Source organism: Pseudoliparis swirei, chromosome 14 (genome assembly GCF_029220125.1).
Source record: "Pseudoliparis swirei isolate HS2019 ecotype Mariana Trench chromosome 14, NWPU_hadal_v1, whole genome shotgun sequence".
NCBI lineage: Eukaryota > Metazoa > Chordata > Actinopteri > Perciformes > Liparidae > Pseudoliparis > Pseudoliparis swirei.
The window spans coordinates 9,589,013-9,605,551 of NC_079401.1; the positions used below are offsets into that span (position 1 = coordinate 9,589,013).

General features: G+C 46.4%; 1 protein-coding gene and 7 non-coding genes across 8 annotated transcripts; 2 read left to right on the forward strand and 6 right to left on the reverse strand.

The window, feature by feature from the left end:
* Positions 1–1,844: 1,844 nt before the first annotated feature.
* On the reverse strand, positions 1,845–4,856 carry LOC130204210 (uncharacterized). The gene is made up of 6 exons (XM_056430755.1): positions 4,755–4,856; positions 4,379–4,432; positions 4,170–4,280; positions 2,974–3,764; positions 2,733–2,926; positions 1,845–2,487 (listed from the first exon to the last, which is right to left on the reverse strand). Exons 1-6 carry the CDS (start codon positions 4,774–4,776, stop codon positions 1,845–1,847), a joined length of 1,815 nt encoding a protein of 604 aa, XP_056286730.1. The 5' UTR covers positions 4,777–4,856.
* A 5,462-nt stretch (positions 4,857–10,318) lies between these two features.
* trnag-gcc (transfer RNA glycine (anticodon GCC)) lies at positions 10,319–10,389 on the forward strand. Its single transcript has one exon. It is a non-coding gene; the product is annotated as a tRNA-Gly (tRNA).
* Positions 10,390–10,575: 186 nt separating this feature from the next.
* On the forward strand, positions 10,576–10,648 carry trnam-cau (transfer RNA methionine (anticodon CAU)). The gene has a single exon. It is a non-coding gene; the product is annotated as a tRNA-Met (tRNA).
* Positions 10,649–12,995: 2,347 nt separating this feature from the next.
* Positions 12,996–13,066, reverse strand: trnag-gcc (transfer RNA glycine (anticodon GCC)). Its single transcript has one exon. It is a non-coding gene; the product is annotated as a tRNA-Gly (tRNA).
* Positions 13,067–13,648: 582 nt separating this feature from the next.
* trnag-gcc (transfer RNA glycine (anticodon GCC)) lies at positions 13,649–13,719 on the reverse strand. The gene has a single exon. It is a non-coding gene; the product is annotated as a tRNA-Gly (tRNA).
* Positions 13,720–14,229: 510 nt separating this feature from the next.
* On the reverse strand, positions 14,230–14,302 carry trnam-cau (transfer RNA methionine (anticodon CAU)). Its single transcript has one exon. It is a non-coding gene; the product is annotated as a tRNA-Met (tRNA).
* Positions 14,303–14,621: 319 nt separating this feature from the next.
* trnag-gcc (transfer RNA glycine (anticodon GCC)) lies at positions 14,622–14,692 on the reverse strand. Its single transcript has one exon. It is a non-coding gene; the product is annotated as a tRNA-Gly (tRNA).
* Positions 14,693–15,081: 389 nt separating this feature from the next.
* trnag-gcc (transfer RNA glycine (anticodon GCC)) lies at positions 15,082–15,152 on the reverse strand. Its single transcript has one exon. It is a non-coding gene; the product is annotated as a tRNA-Gly (tRNA).
* Positions 15,153–16,539: the final 1,387 nt, after the last annotated feature.

Sequence of the window (16,539 nt, forward strand, 5' to 3'; positions counted from 1 at the left end):
ACTCACATTGTTTGTAACTTCGCTGGAAGGTTCTGAACCCTTTGGCTCAGTGCCACGACACAACAGTGGGTACGGAAAGTATTCAGACCCCTTTAAAATGTTCACTCTTTGTTTCATTGCAGCCATTTGCTAAAATCAAAAAAGTTTTTTCTTTTCTTTCTCATTAATGTACACTAAGCACCCCATCTTGACAAAATGAAAAAGAAATGTTTGCAAATTTATTAAAAAAGAAAACTGAAATATCACATACGATTTAGACCCTTTGCTGTGATGCTATGAACATTTACAGGTGAGACTTTCACAATGTATTAACACAGATAAAGATAGGGACCATTTAGTACCCAAATTAGTTGAGGATAACAACTGTAGATACAAAGGAAGCAAAAGTAAAACATCATCAGCATAGAGACAAATATGATCTTAGTTAGTTGTGCTCACATGAGCCTTGTGTTCTACGGATGAGACTTAATGCCACGACAGAAGAATTGAAGCAGACTCATAAACCCTGAAAGGTGAGCACCATGTCATGGTTGTGCAGAATATTGAACATGAATACACACTGCTGCATGAACACATATAGATTTAAATGAAGGCTGAAAGAACTGTGTTCCTGCAAAGTCATTAAATGGCATTTTTGGGTTTGTCAGACCCTCAGCACCGTAAGCTTTAAAAACTTTAGTGGAGCAGTAAAAGTATCTGCTGGTAGAAGAAGTGGATGGAGTAACCATCATTCTCATACCTGGACTTTGGCTGACCACAGGAAAGGCACGTTTTTGTCTGCTTCTTTGAAGCCACTGGTTGTTGTTGTTGCTGCTGCTGTTGTTGTTTTTCAATAATATTTTGCACAATTTGCTCAATAGAGGCTTTAGTGAGGGTCTGACTAGGTGGAGGTGGGTTCACGACTGCAACAGGCATTGTTACAACCGGCACCCGGGTCGTCTCGCTGCCCTTTGTCAGAGCGTGCCAGAGTTCCTGCCGCTCTTGCAGTTTTTCGGGGCTGGTGTTTAAAGACGAGCTGGTGTTCAGTAATTTGCAGAGGTGTTTAACGTATTGTAAGATGTGGTGTTTCGTTGTTGGGTGGAGCATGTTGTTTGGGTCTGTGCAAGAGTTGTGAACTAGAGCAGCATAGTCCTGGTCCACTAGCTTGAGCATGTCCTTCATGCCACGGTGTTTATTGAGCAGGTTGTCAATAGTTGCCTTCATGGGGGCCGGCCACCGCTTGTGGTCCAACACAAACACTCTCCCCCCTGTCTTCACAGGTCCAGTGCGAGCGGCAGTCGGCGAGGACAGCAGGCCGACATGTTTCTACGAAGACAAAGGATACAATAAGTTATTCAGATCTACAGAAGGGGAAACCTCCTGAAAATGAATATGATTAAAATTCAGTTCCTACTAACTAAAGTCTGGTCCATTACTATGCCTGTGTGTTTGATGTTACCTGGATCTGTCGGAGGCCCGGGAGTCACGTCTGGTTTGACAGCAGCAGAATCCACAGGAGGGTGAGGATGACTGGGCAGTAGGCACGCTGCTTTGAGGAGGTGGATTCAGGGCCGGGGGGGCAGAGTCCGACTTGGTCCTGTGCTTGTCCCAGTCCACAGGAACTGGGCGGCAACCAGGCTCAACGTACTGCAGGCCAAACTTCTCAGAGAGATGAAATGCTGGATACTTCATCTGTCCCAACACCCGTTCGGAGGCTGCGTTGAGCTGGGCCATCAATGCAGGATCAAAGACGGCTGGGAGGTGAACGCCCGGCTGCTTCAAGTCCACCAGGCGCTGGTAATTCCACCGGGCCACCCCAGTCATCCCCTGAGCTTGAAACAGCTCAGGGGAAACTCGTGTTCCAGTCACCCACTGAGCCTGGTGGAAGTGATATCCCTCCAGCTGGGGATCCACACAGGAACTCTGGCCCCTTCACCCTGCACGTGATTCAGCTGCACTGATCCTCCGCGCCGATACAAAATCCCTCCTTCAACCACAGGATCACTCAGGCAACCTCGCAGGATGTGCACGCGCTGGATCCGCCACACCTTCAGCATAGAGGGCTTGAAGAGGGGAACGCCATTTGGATCACTGGCCAGGTGAAACTGCTGGAACACTCCCTCCACTCGCTTGACGAGCTCCTCGGGCTCTGTGATCCTGGTCCTGCTTGGTTGGGTTGGCAAGCTGAATCCACAGAAGGCATAGGCGTCTTTAAGCTGCTGCAGGTCTTCCTGATCCACCACAGAAAAGGCTGCAGACAGGAACTGAGCAAAAGAGCTATAGAGTGCATGATGCTCCGTCACACACTCACGCAGGAACCTCCTCATGCAATGGAACAAGTCCAGCTTGATGCTCAAGTTCCCATTGAAATGGGACCGCCATGCACACGTGTTCAGCAGGTTACCAGAAGTGGCCTGGGCAACGATGGCATCAGTTGTTTGCCAAGAATCCCAGTTCAGATGCTCTCCTGCATGGGATTCTGCCACTTTGAATGCTGCACAGCAATCCCTGAAAGAAGAAGCACAGCCATGAATGTTACAGCAGTCGTCTGAACCGCCACTTGGAGTCCAGTGTCATGATTATTAACAGCTAAATGAATGGCATGTCTTCTTTTATTCAACTGGAAATATCAAAAAGCAATATAAATTGTGTTTGAGCCATTTAAAACATATATAGATTGTAATGTACCCGTCCACCCAGAGGCATTGAGCCTTGTCGATGCCTGCTGTGCCAGGCCCTCGTACAAGGGCTACAGGGACTTCTCCGTCTCGGACTGCACCATCACCCATGAAAGGATCATCCAATTTTCATTCATGACTGCATACGAGGACATGCTGCCGGATGAGAAGGTGACCTTCCTTGCAATTTTGCGTGTGTGGTCTGAGCGGAAAGCCTGTCCAAAGGTACCCTGCAAAAGTGTGTTCATGGCCCTCTCCTGCTGTTTGTACTGGTGCAGCAAGCAGTCAGTCAGGTAGTGAGAAGACAGAACGATACCGTTCCAGCATCTGAATCACTGGACTCGCCGAAGGGAGCCGGCTTGGTTGCCTGACGCAAGAACTGAGTGATGGGTCTTTGGTCATAGTGTCCCGCCTCCCCATCCATGACATTTTGGCAGCTGAGGAGGTGGGCCAGGTGAGCACGTTCAAATTTCAGGTGCATCACCTCCATTACCTGCTTCGTCATGTCGGCGGGGGAGTTACCGGTCCGCCTGAGCTCGTCCATGACAGATTTACATATCGCCTTCTTGTAGGTCAGGTTGGCTGGCAAGAGGTTTGTGTACCTCTTTGGTAACTTCTCCAGCCACAGTGGGTTGTCAGCGTACCACTTCTTTTTGCAGACCTTGCAGCACAGCCTGGATGAGAGCAGGTAATACTGTCCAGTGAGACCAACAACCACACGAGGTCTCCCAACACCTGCAGAGGCAACTTGAGGCCGGGCACAACCTCCCATACACGGCAGAGTGTCGTTGTTCCTCATTCTCCCCATGAGGTTATCGTTTTCTGGCTTCCATATGAAAAAGGGATGGAGCTGAAAGTACTTTGGGGAAGGAAGATCGGAGATGCTGTCGATCAATTCCGGCTGGGGAGGGAAACGCCACAGTGACACCATCTTCATGGGGTTCCGCACAGGAATGGATCCTGGCCAGAGACCCATAGCTTCCAGCTCCGTCTTTATCCAGATCCTCTGCTGCTGTGAACAAGTCCACTGGCTGACGTCATGGTCGTAGCCAGGAAGCTGTGGAGGAGGACCGGTGGGGACGGCTATTGGCCTGGGGAATGGCTCACCTGGTCAGATGAGAATAAAGAAGTAGTAAAAGAGAAATGGGTATGATTTTAGTTGTGACTTTATTTCATCTTTTTTAAATGTACACAACCAAATAAAATAAAAGCATTAAAATACTGACTTTGCCCTCTCTGTGGAGTTGGCAGTTAACCGGGCTCTGCAGACATCTCAGGAGAAATCAGGAGCGCCTCTGACACTGAAGAGAACATTGAACATGTTATTATTATTATTGTTGACAAGATGAAGCCAAAATGTAACATGACATCTACGCTGTAGTTGGTGAAACTCAGCGAGCTGCACCAGTATCTAGTATACAACCATGAAGTTTTTAAAGAATAAACAACGGCTTTGATGTACACTACATGTGTATATGTGTAGGATGCAACTAAAGGTAAAGTACTACACACCAGGAAGTGTGACAGTCGGCTCTGTTAAAGGATGACGTGCTGCTTCTGGCATCAGACACACGAGCTCCTGGGGAACGGGCTCAGGTCTCTTCACAGATGGAGATGCAGGAGCTGCAAGAGAGAAGGATCAAACACAAGAATCACTTCTTGCACAGTGGACTCAGGACAGATCATGTTTCAGTGAATGTGCACAATGTTGATACATTTACCATCTACTGGTGGACCCTGAGCCTTGGCTGGTGCTGCCTGTGTAGCAGATGGTACTGCAACGGAAAAACCTTTGTTTGTTATTTATACTTTGACAGTACACAAAAACTGCTGTTAGTAAAGGCAGAATGTATCTTTACTTCACCTGCTTTGTTCAGCCAAATCCAATCAGACTGTTTGTAACATGATTACGTACAGAGTATATTTCATTCATACACGTGTTCATGTTGCAATGGGTTAATATTCAGGAGCCAGTCATCACTATGTCACCTAGGCAGGGGAAGCACCTTGACTTCAAACACACAGCAAACACATGCAAGCAGGTGTTAAGAGCACAGCAGTTTCTTTTCATGCACATCAGAAAACAAAGACGGATACCCTCATCAGGACCGGAGTCCATTCATAGTCACTAGGACACCAGGTGGAACACCAAAAGACAAACACGACCAGAACACGGTCGACACGAGACGAGTCATGCGGGATAAGAATTCATGGTCCCAGTTGTGTCGGTCCATGCAGTGCTCTGGGTTAAAGACCTCTTTCTCGTCGTCTGGCAGATGAGGAGGATGACGAAGATGCAGAAACAGCTATAAAACACACACAAAACAATATCAAATATGCTGAATAGAATACAGGATTAATAGCAAATCGTCTGAACTGTAAACGATTGTGAATCTTCAGGAGGAAACAAAGAAATAAAGAGAGCACATGTATACTCACAGCTCTGCACATGTTGCTTTGAAGGAGAGATGCTCAGCATCATCCTCTCCAGCTCTTCATCTTCATCCATCACTGTGATGCAAACAAACAAGAGTTAGAAAGAAAGTGTAGTGTATTTTGCATTACAGCTCTTAAAGATACAGCCATATTATAGATATGAGCTCAGAGGCCCACAAGGTGTCCATGGGAGAGAATCCCTTCGCTTAGAGTTGGACCAGATGGTTTACGTTAGGAGGCTCCCAGGGTTCGAACATGAACGCCTCCTCTTTTCTTCTGACTATATAACCTGTATCAAGATGATAAACCATTGAACTTTCTCATCCGGACCCTGAAAGTTTCCAGTCGTTCTAGACGTCTGTCTTTGGCATGTACCTTGTAGAATAAACTTTGTATTCTTATCAAGTACTGTGTCGCTCGAAACTTCTTCTCCATCATCTCAAGGGACATGAAATAAACCACAAAAGAAAGAAATATCTTCTTGCATTTGCGCTTGTATGACCTGCATGTAGATCCCTGACAAGAAAAGACATCAGACTCACCAATGGCTTCAGCAGGAGCATGTGAGGCGTGTGACATCACAGGTGAGGTGTGTGACATCAGAGGGGAGACAGTGGGTGGCTGCAGCTTCTTCTTGAGGTAGAGTTGTAGCTTATGCATCTTTGTGCCTGCAGTGCAGTTCTTCTTCTTCAGGATGAAGGATGCATAGCCCTCCTGCTCTCCCAGACCTCTTGCCAGGTGCTGTAGGCACGAGTCCCAAAACCCACCAGCTGGTCATCCTCCGATGCTGCTGCTGTCACAACTTGTGTTCCTCATAGTTGAGGAGACTGGATTTCTGGAAAGACGAGGAATAGTTCACAAAGGACAGGAGGCTGTCCTTGTTGTGCCCGCTGCCATGAACACTGTGCAGCTTCCTCTCTGCTGGTTCCTGATGAGGTAGATGTTGTATCCAATGTCATTCTCAGAAGACAGGGAGGACTTCCCTTTGTTACGCCCGCCTAGGAGTGCCAGAGCGTAGCACCAGGTCGGTCTCCCACCTCCCAAATTAGGACCAATGCTGCGGAGTCAGGAACAATGATGTTTATTTTGGTTTGGGTGTCCACAATTCTTCAGGGTGAGCCTGGCCCAAAACAACAAACAAAACAATCTAAGCAAGTCAGCTACCTTCCGAGACCATAACGAAACAAACAAAAATACAAATCACTTACCGAACTCCCTACTGAAATACAAGAGAAACAGTATTAAACAAAAGGGCTTCTCACCCCTACCGACACCGTTATAACCCCCACCCACAATCAGAGCTGTGCAGCATGGCCTGGTTGGAAGCTGGAGAGAAAAGAGCCAGCCCCACAGGTTCCCTCTTATGTGCTCCGTCCAATCACCTGTAAGGGAAGAGAAAAAGCAAACATCATAGCACCCCCTCAGGCAGGAGGTGAACAACATTAAGGGAGGATTTACTCTCAGCCATAACACCTTGTACTTCCCAAACTGCAGGATGTAATCTCCAGACACCTGGGTTGCATCTGAAGGGTCTCCTCCTCTCTGGCGGACCACAGTCAGTGCATTCTGCCTGACCAGCTCCTCCTGACAGCTGCAGGCTTGTTCTGCAGAGACGGGTTGTCTTTCAGGACTTTGGCTGCATCGCTGAGATCCTGCGGAGAAATCTGTGGTCCCTGATCAATGAAACTGCCATTCTCCCAGGGTAAAACACATGTCTGCTCATCTCTCCTGTTATGACAAAGAGTAGAGTATATTAATACGCTATAGACAGGCATTGTTTCCATACAATATAGTTTCTGAACCTTAAGTCCTTTGTTGAGGCACACAGGCAGGCAGGCTACCCCCCCCCCCCCCCCCCTATCTCCTGTGTACATGGAGGTGAATTACCCCCCTATCTCCTGTGTACATGGAGGTGGATTAACACCTCCCCCATCTCCTGTGCCCTTTGAACATCTAGTGGAAAAGGACATTACACACACACACACACACACAGTCATGTGACTCAAGTAACAATGAAGTGTGAAGTGTCTTATCAAGAAAGGATCTCCATTCCCTTGTGACCATCCCAAAAATACCTGCATCAATTCAATTCAATTCAATTCAGTTTATTTGTATAGCCCAATTTCACAAATTACAAATTAGTCTCGGAGTGCTTTACAATCTGTACACATAGACATCCCTGCCCCAAAACCTCACATCGGACCAGGAAAAACTCCCAAATAACCCGTCAGGGGGAAAAAAAGGGAAGAAACCTTCAGGAGAGCAACAGAGGAGGATCCCTCTCCAGGATGGACAGGTGCAATAGATGTAATGTGTACAGAAGGACAGATTTAGAGTTAAAATACATTCAATGAATATGACAGAGTGTATGAATAGTTCATAGTAGGCATATTCCACGATGGAGACCTCCACGATCCATCAGGCAGATGGCGGTGGGGAGGAGGAGGGAGCGGAGTCTCAAGAGTGGTCGGAGTCTCAACAGGACAGTGGCGCAGTCAGGAGCAGGAATTCCACGACCAGACCTCGATGATCCATCAGGCAGATGGGATCCGTCTCATAGGGTCCGATGACCCCATGAGACGTGAAGTCAAGGACTCCGGGAGAAAGCAGAGTTAGTAACGTGTGATTGAGAGAAATTCATCCTTAAGGAGAGAAAAGAGGAGATAGGTACTCAGTGCATCCTAAACGTCCCCGGCAGCTATGTTTATAGCAGCATATCAAGGGGCTGGACCAGGTGAACCTGATTCAGCCTAACTATAAGCTCTGTCAAGAGGAAGGTCTTAAGTCTACTCTTAAACGGGTGACTGTGTCTGCCTCCGGACTGAAATTGGAAGCTGGTTCCATAAAAGAGGAGCTTGATAACTAAAGTCTCTGGCTCCCATTCTACTTTTTAAGACTCTAGGAACTACAAGTAGTCCCGCATTTAGTGAGCGTAGCTCTCTAGTGGGGCAATATGGTACTACAAGCTCCTTAAGATATGATGGAGCATCACCAATCAAGGCTTTGTAGGTTAAGAGAAGAATTTAAAAAGTGATTCTTGATGCATCAGACTATGAGTATACTTTTATATAAACACCGTATCACATTCTGCTGTTCTCTGTTTTAACAGTGGTGAAGAAAGGATACAGAACGTCTACTTCAGTAAAAATAGAAATATTGATACCACTACATGGTGGTCCTGCATTAAAAAATAAATAAAAGTAAAAGTTACAATTACTCACTACTATGTTTTAATATGCTGCTGGTCGTTTAATCTATAATTACACCTTTATTAGTTGAGTGTAATACATGTGGAGCAGTTAATATACGTGATATGTTAAAGTAAAGCTTCATCAGTAACGTTAAACGAGGAGAAGTGCGCGTTTAGTGAAGTTACGGAGTCAATAAAAGAGAAACTCCGTGACTCCCTGTTTAGAGTTTACCGTTCCTTCACAGCGTGTATGTAACGTAATATCCACAGTATTGATATGGTCATGTAACGTCATATCCACTGTATTGATATGGTCATTCCGACAGCATTATTTATTTAAATGATGTCTCGTTAACTTCCCGTTTCAACAGCGCAAGAAAGTCACATACACGGAGAAACCAAACTGAAAAAACACAACCAACTTTACAGTGCGAACAAGAGACTGTCAAGACTAATTATCATTTTATGTTAGTTCATTGTAATAAGTTAGAACGACTTACTTTGCTGGAGAGTTCCAGAGGTCCGTGCATTAGGTCCTTCTCACGGCAGAGACTGCCGAGAGACGAAGGCAGAGGAGGAGCTTCACTTTGAAAACAGCGCCACTGAGCTGCAGTGGCCAGAGAGATATTACATCGGCGATTTTAGACACCGCCATAGAGAATGAATGGGAAGCTGTTTAGGGCCGTTTAGCTAATGAATCGGTCCCGGTCCAGGTGTTATAGATGCCATGTAAAGAAGGAATCATGATACACAAATTAAAACACAGTAACAACACAATCAATCAATTTGACAGACTGTATGAATAGTTGGTAGTCGGCATATTCCACGATCGTGACCTCCACGATCCATCAGGCAGATGGAGGTAGAGAGGATGAGTGGGCGGATGTAAAGGATATATACTTTTGCTTGGCTTGTCCCAAATATTGTGTGCATAAAGATTATGTGTAAGGTGGAAAACACTGAATGAGAGTTGAAAACTTGGCAGGGCACTCTTGCGCCTGACTGATCTAATAACGATAACAGTGACACTCAAGGAAGTCTTATGCACCCCCTTCCCCGCATCACGCATTTTCTAGAAATGGTCACATACAAAGAGCTCATTATATTCATAGTTCAGAAAGAGCAACTATAGACCTTAAACTCACCGGCAGATAGATAAGGAAGGTCCAGATGGGGCCATTATTCTCAGGAATCATCCATGCCCCTCACTGACCGCTTCACACACTTTCACACGTGAAAGGCCTTTGTTTAACGACCTTCTAAGAATATCAGTTTCGTTCCTGCACCGATAAGGCTCGCGAGAAGTGAAAGACAGGTTCAAAGAAAGAGACAAAGTAACACAGCTCTCTTCCTTTCTCACGCTTTCTCACATAACCTATGAATTCATTGGCTGGCCACAAGAACCAATGAAGGAGCAACAACGGCGGAAGCAGAGGAACAAGAACCAATGAGAAGACACCACCTCTTTACTCCTGACCAATCAGAACTGTTCCTGTTGATTATTTCAATGGCCGCGCACCGATCCGGCATCCTTTTGCCAGAGCTGGGGCCATCGGTGACAGGTCTGGTGTTGGGTCCATGCGCATGATTGTCTATTTGTATCCTGATTTTGAATAAACGCTTTATAGAGTTAAAGTAAAGTCTACTGTATTTCTTCCAGTGAGTACCGTCCAGGTGGTGTGTTGCTGTCCAACTCCAACACGGAGTCTCAGCAGGGCCATGGCATAGTTGGTAGAAGGCATATTCCACGATGCAGACCTCGATGATCCACCAATGCTCACATGCCACACATCTGGACATTTTATGACTCAAATCTGCGCCAACAGTGCACAAAATACGACAAATGTTACACATTGAAGGCAATACGTTTTTGTTTGTTTTTCGTGAAGAAAATTTACCGATTGCTACCTGTTTTTTACAACAAAAAAAACAAGTCACTTGCCTATGGGGGCGTTGAATCCACAACCTTCATATGACATTGATCGAAATGTTATGGAGATCTGAGTCGTAAAATGTCCAGAGGTGTAGCATGTGAGCATTGGTGGTTCAGTGGTAGAATTCTCGCCTGCCACGCGGGAGGCCCGGGTTAGATTCCCGGCCAGCGCAACTTCTGTTTTTAGCAGCTAGGATTAACCTGTCAACCCTGAATATCATCAAATGAAAATTGTGGGTTCCATTCCCACATTGGCCAAGTGAGTTAGGCTGTTTTTTAAAAGATGCCAATCGCCAAACTTGTTCGCGTAAAAAAAAAGAATGTATGGCCTTCAATGGTGAACAGATAATGCATTTTCTGCCTCGTTGGCGCAGTAGGCAGCGCGTCAGTCTCATAATCTGAAGGTCGTGAGTTCGACCCTCACACTGGGCATGTGTTTTGAGACACCTCTGCTGTTTTGTAAAAAAGGGCAATCGATCAATTTAGTTCCAAGTTAATTCAGAGAAGGTATAGCCTTAAATCGTGAACGCATGCTGAAGAACTAATTGGGATCAGATCAGACACGCCATGCAGTTTTCAATTCAATTCAGTTCATTTGTATAGCCCATTTTCACAAATTAAAAATTTGTCTCAGAGTGCTTTACAATCTGTACACATAGACATCCCTGTCCCAAAACCTCACATCGGATAAGGAAAAACTCCCAAACAACCCTTCACGGGGAGAAAAAGGGAAGAAACCTTCAGGAGAGCAACAGAGGAGGATCCCTCTCCAAGATGGACAGGTGTTATAGATGCCATGTGTACAGAAGGAATCATTATACACAAATTAAAACACAGTAACAACACAATCAATCAATTTGACAGACTGTATGAATAGTTGGTAGTCGGCATATTCCACGATCGTGACCTCCACGATCCATCAGGCAGATGGAGGTAGAGAGGATGAGTGGGCGGAGTCTCAGCAGGGCCATGGCATAGTTGGTAGAAGGCATATTCCACGATGCAGACCTCGATGATCCACCAATGCTCACATGCCACACATCTGGACATTTTATGACTCAAATCTACTGCGCCAACAGTGCACAAAATACGACAAATGTTACACATTGAAGGCAATACGTTTTTGTTTGTTTTTCGTGAAGAAAATTTACCGATTGCTACCTTTTTCCCCCCAAAAAAACCAAGTCACTTGCCTATGGGGGCGTCGAAGCCACAACCTTCATATGACATTGATCGAAATGTTATGGAGATCTGAGTCGTAAAATGTCCAGTGCTGCAGCATGTTAGCATTGGTGGTTCAGTGGTAGAATACTCGCCTGCTAAGTGGGGGGCCAGGGTTCGATTCGCCAATGCAACATCTGTTTTTAGCAGCGCGTCAATCTCATAATCTGAAGGTCGTGAGTTCAACCCTCACACTGGGCATAGGTTTTGAAACACCTCTGCTGTTTTGAAAATAAGGGCAATCGATCAATTTAGTTCCAAGTAAATTAAAAGAATTGAACCCGGGCCTCCCGCGTGGCAGGCGAGAATTCTACCACTGAATTCCAATGCTCACATGACACACAACTGGACATTTTACGAGTTAGATCTCCATAACATTTCGATCAATATCATGATGTGAAAGTTGCTGGCTCGACTCCCACATAGGCAAGAGATTAGTTTTTTTTGTAAAAAAAAGATACAAATCGGTACATTTTCTTCAATAAAAAAACAAAATTCTATGCAGTTTTCAATTCAGTTCATTTGTATAGCCCATTTTCATGGCAGTCGGCATATTCCACGATCGACATTTTACGACTTAGATCTCCATAACATTTGGATCAATAGCATGATATGAAGGTTGTGTGTTCGACTCTCACATAGGCAAGTGACTTGGTTTTTATTTGTAAAAAAAAAGATATCAAACGGTCAATTTTCTTGACGAAGAAAAGGAAAGAACGTATTGTCTTCAATGTGGAACATATGTCATATTTTGTGCCCCATTGCTGCAGTCGATCTGACTCGTAGCATGTCCAGATGTGTAGCATGTGAGCATTGGTGGTTCAGTGATTTAATGGAACCTTTCCATTTTGCGCCACCGAGTCATAACATGAAAAACATCACGTGTCGGTCCTTTTTCTAAAAAGGATGTTGCATTGGCCGAACCCGGGCCTCCCGCGTGCAGGCGAGAATTCTACCACTGAACCACCAATGCTCACATGACACACACAACTGGACATTTTACCAGTTAGATCTCCATAACATTTCGATGAATATCATGATATAAAAGTTGCTGGCTCGACTCCCACATAGGCAAGAGATTTGTTTTTTTTTGTAAAAAAAAGATACAAATCGGTACATTTTCATCAATAAAAAGCCAAAATTCTATGCAGTTTTCAATTCAGTTCATTTGTATAGCCCATTTTCATGGCAGTCGGCATATTCCACGATCGACATTTTACGACTTAGATCTCCATAACATTTGGATCAATAGCATGATATGAAGGTTGTGTGTTCGACTCTCACATAGGCAAGTGACTTGGTTTTTATTTGTAAAAAAAAAGATATCAAACGGTCAATTTTCTTGACGAAGAAAAGGAAAGAACGTATTGTCTTCAATGTGGAACATATGTCGTATTTTGTGCCCCATTGCTGCAGTCGATCTGACTCGTAGCATGTCCAGATGTGTAGCATGTGAGCATTGGTGGTTCAGTGATTTAATGAAACCTTTCCATTTTGCGCCACCGAGTCATAACATGAAAAACATCACGTGTCGGTCCTTTTTTCTAAAAAAGGATGTTGCATTGGCCGGGAATCGAACCCGGGCCTCCCGCGTGGCAGGCGAGAATTCTACCACTGAACCACCAATGCTCACATGACACACAACTGGACATTTTACCAGTTAGATCTCCATAACATTTCGATCAATATCATGATATAAAAGTTGCTGGCTCGACTCCCACATAGGCAAGAGATTTGTTTTTTTTTGTAAAAAAAAGATACAAATCGGTACATTTTCATCAATAAAAAGCCAAAATTCTATGCAGTTTTCAATTCAGTTCATTTGTATAGCCCATTTTCATGGTAGTCGGCATATTCCACAATCGACATTTTACGACTTAGATCTCCATAACATTTGGATCAATAGCATGATATGAAGGTTGTGTGTTCGACTCTCACATAGGCAAGTGACTTGGTTTTTATTTGTAAAAAAAAAGATATCAAACGGTCAATTTTCTTGACGAAGAAAAGGAAAGAACGTATTGTCTTCAATGTGGAACATATGTCGTATTTTGTGCCCCATTGCTGCAGTCGATCTGACTCGTAGCATGTCCAGATGAGTAGCATGTGAGCATTGGTGGTTCAGTGATTTAATGGAACCTTTCCATTTTGCGCCACCGAGTCATAACATGAAAAACATCACGTGTCGGTCCTTTTTTCTAAAAAAGGATGTGCATTGGCCGGGAATCGGACCCGGATCTCCCGCATGGCAAGCGAGAATTCTACCATTGAACCACCAATGCTCACATGACACATGAGTGTCTGGTCATGCTTTTTGTTTCTGGAGGAGGGGGTTTAAGAAATTAGACAGGGCAGGACAGTAAGAAATTCCCAGCTCATCATCAGAACAAAAACAGGGTTTTCCAGCTTTGGAGGGAGAGTTGTTTTGGGCTTCAACCTTTGTTGTTGAGAGAGGACCCCCGCTGTGATTGCAAGATTGTATTTTATGGTGATCACTGAATACATTCTCCTGTTGAAAGGGAGAGAACAAGAGATCGTTGGCTAAATTATTCCGTGAGCTTTACCAGGCAACCAGTTTTGCACATACACTTTCACTCCTGAGCTCTCAGATACATACCAGGCAGAGACTATCAGTAGATAGATCTGATAATCTCAGTAGATGTAGGAGTTGTATGTGGGAGTCAAACTCTGGACCTAAATAACATTATATTGAAGCATAGGGGGGCTGGAAAAAACCTGGTAAATATTTGTATGACTGCAGATAATTCAAGTCAAAGGTGTCTCAAAAAAAATGCCCAGTGTGAGGGTCGAACTCACGACCTTCAGATTATGAGACTGACGCGCTGCCTACTGCGCCAACGAGGCTTGAGAAAATTGAGATGTTCACGACTGAAGGCTGTACGTTCCTATAAATAGCATGAACTAAATTGACTGATTGACCTTTTTACAAACAAATACACACAAAAAAGTAAATATTTGTATATGACCGACTGATATATTGTAGGATGCACAGCCCTCCCCTGAGGAGGACGCTTTTGGTCAGTTTAAGGAGTCACTGAAAGTGCTCTCTAAACCGCCTGAATTCCATTCATTGAAGGAATTAATTGAATTCCTTCTTTATCGGTCATGTAAGCAGGTTTTATAAAATCATCGCAGCTGTGTCATTCTCTTCAAAAAATGATGTTGCATTGGCCGGGAATCGAACCCGGGCCTCCCGCGTGGCAGGCGAGAATTCTACCACTGAACCACCAATGCTCACATGCCTGCATTATGGACATGTTACACCTAAAATCTCACACATCCCCAGCGGGGAATTTAGTTTGAAGCAGTAGCATAGTCCCATAGTCTACAGTATACTGCCGGAGAGCTCACCTCCTGGTATACATAACACCCAACCCCCGAAGCTTGTCCCTGTGGGTGATGAGTCCACAGGGTGGCTGCTTCATGTTTCCGGCCACCAGACACTTGCCTACGTACTCCTCTCCTGGGTGTGGCTGTGGGAGGGTGCTCCTGTTTCCCTGGTCCGGGCGAAGTACCTTCATTCCTTGGTCCTCTATTCATTGCCCTAATCGGATCCCCCCTATTATTCCATTATAGGCAAAAATCACGACAGCTGTGTCCTTCCCTTTTTCAAAAAAGGATGTTGCATTGGCCGGGAATCGAACCCGGGCCTCCCGCGTGGCAGGCGAGAATTCTACCACTGAACCACCAATGCTCACATAGACACTTACAGGTCCGGACCACTTTTTATGGGAAACAAGGCACAGCCGAAATAGGCCTAATAAAAACATTGAATGCAGGAATCCTAAAACTTAACCTCCAATGCTCACATACACACATGTTCTTACCTTTCTGAATGGCCCACATGGCACAGAGGATAAAAAATAAGAAAATCATTGCATATGAGAATCCTCAAACTGAACTGCTAATGCTCACATACACAAAAGCTCTTATCTTTATGAATGGTCCAAAAGGCTCACAGGATAATAGAAAAGAAAAAGTGAATGCGCCCAACGTGGGGCTCGAATCCACGACCCTGAGTCTCATGCTCTACCGACTGAGCTAGCCGGGCATGACGACCATGGAAAAAAACAGTATTTTTAACAAGTAGTATAGTATAATTGTAGAAATATATTGCGGGGGAAACAGAGTGGGGGCGGGGGTGGTGGTGGTGGTGGTGGTGGGCAGTGGTAACAACAGTTGCGTGGTGGCGGGGAGTGATGGTGGTGGTGGTGGTGGCGGCGGTGGTGGTGGCGGTGGTGGGGGCAGCGGTGGTGGTGGTGGCGGTGGCGGTGGTGGTGGTTGGCAGTGTGGTGGTGGCAGTGGTGGTGGCACTGGTGGTGGCACTGGCGCGGCGGTGGTGGTGGTGGCGTGGCAGTGGCGGTGGTGGTGGGAGTGGTTGCGGTGGTGGCAGTGGTGTGGTGGTATTGGGTGGTGGGGGCAGTGGTGGTGGCAGTGGAGTGGTGGCGTGGCAGGGACGGTGGTTGGGTGGCAGTGGTAACAGTGGTGGTGGTGGCGGTGGTGGTGTGGCAGCGTGGTGGCAGGGGGGTGGCAGTTGGTGGTGGCTTGTGGTGGGCGGTGGTTGCAGTGGTGGTGGTGGAGTGGGGGGCAGTGGTGGTGGTATGGTGGTGGCGGTGGTGGTGGCGGTGGTGGGTGGGTGGGCTGGTTGGGGTGGTGTGTGGTGGCGGGGGTGGCGCATGGGTGGTGGCTGGGGCGGTGGTGGTGGTGGCGGTGGTGTTGGGGGCAGTGGTGGGGGTGGTGGGGTGGTGGGCGGGGGTGGGGTGGTGGCAGGTGGTGGCAGCGGTGGGCGGGGGTGGCAGTGGTGGGAATGGCAGGGTGGAGTGGCGGTGGTAGTGGTGGGCAGTGGCAGCGCGTGGTTTGGGGTGGTGGGCGGGGGGTGGTGGTTTGGTGGCGGGGGTGGCAGTGGTGGTGGTGGTGGTGGCAGTGGGGTGGTGGCGGGGGTGGAGTGGTGGTGGGGGTGGTGGCAGTGGTGGGCAGCTGGTGGTGGCAGTGGTGTGGCAGGGGTGGTGGCGGGGGTGCAGTGGTGCAGTGGTGGTGGTGGCGTGGTGGTGGTGGTGGGTGAGGGTGGTGGCAGGGTGGTT